General features: G+C 60.3%; 1 protein-coding gene across 4 annotated transcripts in view; it reads right to left on the bottom strand.

The window, feature by feature from the left end:
• Positions 1-2,468: 2,468 nt before the first annotated feature.
• The window catches only part of Msantd1 (Myb/SANT DNA binding domain containing 1), a 13,349-nt gene continuing 9,246 nt past the window's right edge, over positions 2,469-6,571 (bottom strand). For all 4 annotated transcript variants that reach the window (XM_033758863.1, XM_010641767.2, XM_010641765.2 and 1 more), the window contains one exon: positions 2,469-6,420. In XM_033758863.1, the coding sequence (XP_033614754.1) occupies positions 6,180-6,420 (241 nt within the window). In that variant the 3' untranslated portion in view covers positions 2,469-6,179. The remainder of the gene's footprint in view (positions 6,421-6,571) is intronic.

The following is a 6,571-nucleotide window of genomic DNA, read 5'->3' as shown; positions in this document are numbered from 1 at the left end:
AGGAGGGGGCTGTCCCTGCGGACGGCTGTTTACTCCCCGGAGTGCTAGCACCGTCCGCTGTCCGCAGTTTAGCAGGCCCTCACCACGCACACACACTCAGGGGACGGCCCTGGGTGTGCTCTGCCATGCGTGGGCATGGTGACTGCGGGCACAGGAGGCCAAGGCAGCGAGGTGTGGGCTGCAGGCAGCTGGGGAGAGGGTCGGATGCCATCTGAGCCCAGCTCTCGGCTGCCAGCCCACTGCTGCCCTGCGATATCGGCAATGGATCCTTGGGGTAGGCCGAGGCTCAGGCCCCTGGGGAGAACAGCGCGAGCCCACCTGTGCCCAGCTGAGGGGCTGCCCTGGCCTCTCCTGCTAAGGGCTGCCCATGACCCCAACATCCCTCTTCCAGCCAACATGGCCAGCAGCGCGAGTGCCTGGCTGCAGGGGCCAAGGGCAGCCCAGAGCACATGTGGCCTGCTCTTGACCTAGGCACACTCTCAGTGCGGCCTGTGGGTGCCCTGGAGAAAAGATCATGGGTGACATCCAAACAAGGTATCTGTGGATTCCCAGAGCCTAAGGGGCTCAGCCAGCCACAGGTCCTGTGGGGGGGGGACTGGGACTGAACCCAGGGCTTCTGACCTGAGCTACATCCCAGCCCTTATTTATTTTGAGACAGGGACTTGCCCAATTGCTCAGGCTGGGCTTGAAGTTGCAATCCTCCTGTCTCAGCCTCCCAGAGAGCTGGGATTACAGGTGTGCACCACTGTGATCTCTTCTCAGTGAGCATGGAGTGCAGCTCCTGTTGGAGTCAAGCCGCTGAGGACCCCAAATGCTCCGAGGCCACTGGCCCTGCGCAGATGTCCCTCCTCCTCCTGTGGCTGGTGTGGCTTTCCCTGGGTTACCCAGTGACCCTGCTCCTTCTGTGGCCTGGATCTGACCTCCCAGCAGGCGATGAGGTCATGGGGTGGGGGGCAGAGCAGGGAGCAGGTGGGCCTTGAAGGAGCCACAGCAGGCCAGGGACAGGCTGGGGTCGCCGTGGCAGGGGCAGGGTCTCCTGCAGTGAGACCTGGTGGGTCAGGCTTCCTGAGCTGCAGGAAGCCATGGCTGTCCCCACACAGACCACTGTGGTGCAGAAACCCAACACGTGCACCTGTGGCTTTGCGGTCACACCCCAGTGGACTCTGCTGGGGCTTCCGGCTGGCAGGGAGGGCCGCTCCAGGGCTTCCACTGGCCTTTCCTGTCCAGAGAGACCTGGTGTTCCAGGTTGGACCAGGGAGCAGGCAGGACACCCACTGCGCAGGAGCTGTGGTCTCCTCCATCCCGACTGACATCAGCTGTCATTCTCCTGCCTGGGCCTGGGCATCGCCTGCCTACCGCACAGGGTCCCACAGTCCTGGGGAAACCAGAGGTCTGAGGGGAACCCCAGCCCCACCCGACCAGGGCATTACCGTTCTGGGGTGTCACTCAGGCTGTCTCTTGTCGAACTGTAAAATCCTCCTCAGGGCTCCCGAACCCACTTGGTGAGTGCCACCTTGATGCAGGCACCCTCAAAGTGCTACATAATGTGCTTGGTCACTGGCTGGGCCACACTGACTGGCATCTGTGAGGACAGCACATGGCAGGTGGGTGCAGGCACCAAGGCTCTGGCGCAGGCCCACTCTTCCCACCACCTCAGCAAGGCCAGAAGCTGCACGCAGTCCGGGCTCCAAGCCCTTTTATGCGGCAGTGCACACGGCGCCCTGGTCCCTGCCTGAGCTCGATGGCGACTGTGTGACTCTGACACTTGGACGTGAACAGACAACACAAGGGACCCTTCTTCCTCAAGAGGACCGGCAGATGTGCTGCTGTCCCGCCGTGGTAGCTGGCAGGTCTCTCCTCGAAAAGGGAGCCGCGGTGTTTGTCACCACGGGCACAGTTCAAACTTTCGAGCCAAGCTCAGGCGGCATGTGTGCACGAGCTAGGGACTTCCCTGCCTGGAGGCACCTCTGCCAGCGGGCGGGCGGGACCCAGAGGATGTGACTGCTGGGTGCTGCTGACAAGCTGTGTCAGCGCCGGGGAGATCTGGGTCGCGCGGTGCCACGTCCCCCTGCCCGGCAGCTGTGTCCCAAAGCTGTCACAGCAGACGTCACTGCAGCACAAGGCAGAGCTATTCCTGTGAATCGAAGGAGCCCCGACGGCGAGCCTCCCCGTGGCACCTGCCCCTCAGGGAAGCTCGCTCCCGACCTCAGGGCAGGTGCAGGAAGACGGTTACTGCCACCTCGGCCTCCCACCACACATCTGTGTGAGCCAGACTTCCCGGCCGACTCCCACACACCCACAGTTTCCCTGAAGCCAGGGATCAGCAAGGATGTAGAACACAACGCCACCACTCCTCTCGCCAACATTTTTTTCCCCACCAGATATATTTTCACACAGGTGTTACTTGTGTCAACACGCATGGGTTTACTACTTTGAAAGGAATAATTTTTTTCTCAAATTTAACTTCCAGTAAGGAATTCTGCTAGAGACTGAGACTGCGGCTTCTGGCATCTCTGCTCACCGAGGTAGGGGACTCTGCGCTGGATGAGGGCCCGAAGCTCCTCAGCAAGCTGCGTTACCCCAACCTGTGCTCCAACCTGTGCATTCCCATTGTTTCCTCTTTAAGGCAGGGGAGAGCTTAGTCTGCCTTGTGGTTTCAGGAAATGTGTTCCGTTCTTGCCACCCCTCCCAGTCTCTGAGACTGTAGGACCCGTGCCAGCGTCCTGCAAGTGACGCAGCAGACTCTCAGGGTCTCAGTGTGCACGTCCTGATGCTCAGGAGGCTGAGCGTGTGTTCTGAGACAGGACTTCGCTCTGGAGTTCAGGCTGGCTTTGAATTCACAGAGACCCTCCTGCCTCGGCCTCTGGAGTGCTGGGATAACAGGCCTGTGCTACCACGCCTGGCCCTCTGAGCAGGTCTCTGACTGTGGATCAGCCTAGGATGTTGGGCTCCATTCCTTTTTCATAGGGGGTAAAACGGAATTTCAGCCATTTCAAAGCAAAAACTCACTGTTTCTTAGAGCACAGGCGGAAAGTCCCAGATGAAGCCCGGCGAATACTTGGCTTCCCGCAGTCTCTCTAACGCCACTGCAGTCCGCTTCACACAGAACTCAGCCCCTGGCTCAGTTCCTTTCCAGACACCCTATGTGGGGCACCAGAGCCCTGAATGGGGCATTTCTTCATCCTTACTTTTTTTTTTTTTCTGGTACTGGGGATCAAACTCAGGTCCTTGCGCTTGCTTGCAAGGCAAGTGGTACAACCAAGGAGCTAAATCACCGACCCTCTTCATCATCCTTACTTTAATAGGTGAGGCCAACAGAAAGAGCACTTCATCTTTGGTACATTTGGTTTTCTGGGTCTATAAAGTATTTTCTGAAAAGAAAGGTTTTTCTCTTTTTTTAATTTCATCTCTTACCTTGCTTACTTTGTTTATCTTAATGCATCTGCTGCAAACGTCAGAACGTCATCAAATAATAAGGTGAAGCGATTAAGGTGCCTGCCTCCTGATTTTGGTCTTCAGGATAAACCTTACCCAATAGTTCATGTTTCCCGGTACAGGCGTTTTTCCTCCTTATGGAACCGACCACCACTGAGGAAATCAGAAAGTTATCACCAAAACACTGCTGGTGGAGGTGCCAGCCCCAGGCTGGGCAGCTGAGTGCTCCACTCAGCTGGGCGGGCCCTGCTCTGGCTGCAGGAAGGAGAACTGTGCCTGGCCCCATGGAGCTCGAGGCCAGGCTCTGCTAAGGGCAGAAAGAGGGAACAGAGGCCCTGCAGGGACAGAACCCCGGTGAGTGTGACCAGGGTCCTGGGGACACAGAGTTCCCTGGATGCTGCAGACACAACGGGACCCTCCCTCCTCTGCGCTGAGTGACCCTTTGGGCCACTCAGGTGCAACTCCTGCTTGAGGGCTTGGAGCTGCCCTTCCTGTCACGGGGCTGGGGAACCTACTGTGGCCAGGTGAAGCGCTGGCCAGCCTCCGAGGTCAGCTCTTTGGTCAGGCGGGTCACCACTCATCTGTGACTAGGTCTCCAGCACTTAGGAACACCAGGCCCCTAGTGGGATTGTTAAACTGATGGATTCTTAGAGGAAGTGGCATCTCGTCTGAGAAGGAGGTGGGCACCTGGGCTACACGTTTGCCAGGGCAGGCTCCTGACTGCGGAGTCCCTGTGCTCTCCTGGTCACCCCACTGCTCTTCAGGAGGGGTCTGAGCCCTCAACAGCCACCCATGCCTGCCTTTCCCGCCTTCCGAAGCAGGAACTTCCTGTCAGCAGCTGGAAGTTGGCTCTGGTGGGATTCACACCACAGACTCAGCAAGCACTCTTCCGGCCTCGGGGCGGCTGGGGAAACACCCGCAGCACAGCCGGTGGGAATGGGGAGGCCAGGGGCCTGAGAGCACGGTAGAGCCTGCTCCCCGGCTCCATATGCTGGGCTGCAGGGACACCCAGCCCCTCGAGCCCCGGTGGCCTGGGATTGGCCTCCCACCCCAGGTGACCCACCCCTAGCAGAGCCCCACCATTCACTGGACCTCAGTGCACTCCAGGGTGGCAGTGGCAGCATCTGGTGGGGCTCTGCTTCTCCACCCGTCCCAGCAGTTTTCTCCCCCGGCAGCCCGAGCAGGGCCGCCGTCATCTCCCGACTGAGCACTGCCTCAGAGCCGTGTTCTGCCTGGGCAGCAGTCTGCCTGGGATGCGGGGACGTCCCACACGCCCGGTTCCAGCCTCTGGTGCAGCGGCAGTGACAGGAGCCTCGCCCTCGCCAACGACACAGGGAGAACTCACTGAGGGGAACAGGGATCTAGTCTGGGCCCGCAGAGGCCCAAAGCAGGATGAGGCCTGGCGGGTCTGCCTCCCTGAGGTCTCCCTTTCCCCTTACCGCTCTGAGGACAGGTCAGTCACCTCAGGAGTGTCCGTGCCCATGGTTTATTGGCCTCCATCTCCCTAGCGCATCTCGTGTCCCTTCTGGCTGAGGACACCAAGGTGAGAGTGACTACAGTAATTTTCAGGATTCAATTCCAGGGATCTGCAGGGACACGAAACTGCCAGGTTTTAGTGTCCAGTTCCAGAGCCCTGGAGCGGTACCTACGAGTCTCGAGCCACTGTCCTGAACCTGCAGCTCCCCATTCCAGCACAGCAGTTTCACAGACCACCCCACGATGAAGCAATGCCCTATGGGGAGCTGAGGCTGCCCCAGAAGGAGCCGACCTGCCCCCTCCTGCCATGACAGCACTCCCAGGACCTCCGGGAACCCGGCCCAAGATGTTGACCAACCAGACCCTAGGGTGACCGTAATGCTGCCAGCTGTGCCACCCTAACCCTGGCTTCTGTTCCCCTTTCCTGTAAAACCCCAAGGCTCTGTCAGCCCGAGGACAGATCTGCTCTGTGCTCCCCAGCATGGCCATGCTGGTAAAGCTCTTTTCCTGCCCTTGCCCCTGTGGTCTCCTTGACTGGCATTTTGGCATGGGCAGCTGAGCCCAGGATGAGGGGACGCAGGAGCTGGGGCTTTTGCCCTAAAACTCAGCTCCAGGACAGAAGTGGTGAGGTGCTGGCTGCTGTGGTCTCCACCACAGCCCTGCCCTCCCCTGTGCCCTTGGACCCAGACATGTGGTGGTGAAGGCTTTTCCCAAAGAGCAGGGGACCCAAGACACCTCCCAGCAGGCTCAAGCCTCCCTGTTCCCCCGATCTCTGGCGCCGACCTCTCCTGGGGGCCTGACTCCTTCCCCTCTCGGGCCATCCCTTCCCTTCCGCACGGCACACAGGGCCATCTGCAGCTGCTTCTTTACGGACCCAGTCCCGGCTGGGGGCTTTTCATAGCCAGCCCGGTCTCACTGCCTCAACATCCCCAGCCTGGGAGGAGCAGCGGTGCGGGAGCCAGGCGGCCTGTACAGCACCCCATCCCTGGAGGCTGTGGCCTCAGCAACACTGCCAAAAGGCAAACGAAAGCAGCTTGGGCTGTGCGGGGTCTGCGCTGAGGTTGGAGGTGACACTAGCACCAGTGACAAGGGCAGAGCTGGAAAGGACAGGGTGCGGTGGCCACACGCAGGCTGACCACCCTGGTGCAGCCCTCCAAGCCAGACAGTGCCAGTCCTGCTCCAGGCAGTACTGAAAAGTACACATTTAATATCAAAAGCCACTTGGAGCGTCGCCGAGAGCTTCCGTCCCAGCCCGTGTCCCAGGTCGCCTAGCCGCTGGACTTGGCGATGAGCTTCTCCAGCAGGCTCATCATGCGCTCCTGCAGCTGCAGGCTCTGCACCTGCAGGATGTTCTGCTGGTCCAGCACGCGGCGCACCTCGCGGCACGTCTCCTCCATGGCGCGGCTCAGCCGCCGCTGCTCCTCCAGCATGGCCTCCAGCAGCCGAAGCTTCTTCCTCTGCAGGTGGCCACTCTGTGCCTTGCGCTTCTTCACAGGCCGCTCCTCCGACCTGCGGGACAGCAGCAGCTGTGGATGAACCGGCCCAGCCTGGACCCTCCCGACCACCCGACCGGACAAGCAGGGACACTGAGGCCCCAGGGAGCCACTGCCCTGCGTGCGAGCTGAGAAGGGGACGCAGGCACCCCCAGCGCGGGGGGCCG

The sequence above is a fragment of the Fukomys damarensis genome, unplaced genomic scaffold (assembly GCF_012274545.1).
Source record: "Fukomys damarensis isolate Sample0158 unplaced genomic scaffold, DMR_v1.0_HiC HiC_scaffold_35, whole genome shotgun sequence".
In the NCBI taxonomy this organism is placed as follows: domain Eukaryota; kingdom Metazoa; phylum Chordata; class Mammalia; order Rodentia; family Bathyergidae; genus Fukomys; species Fukomys damarensis.
This window is presented reverse-complemented; position numbering and strand designations above follow the sequence as displayed.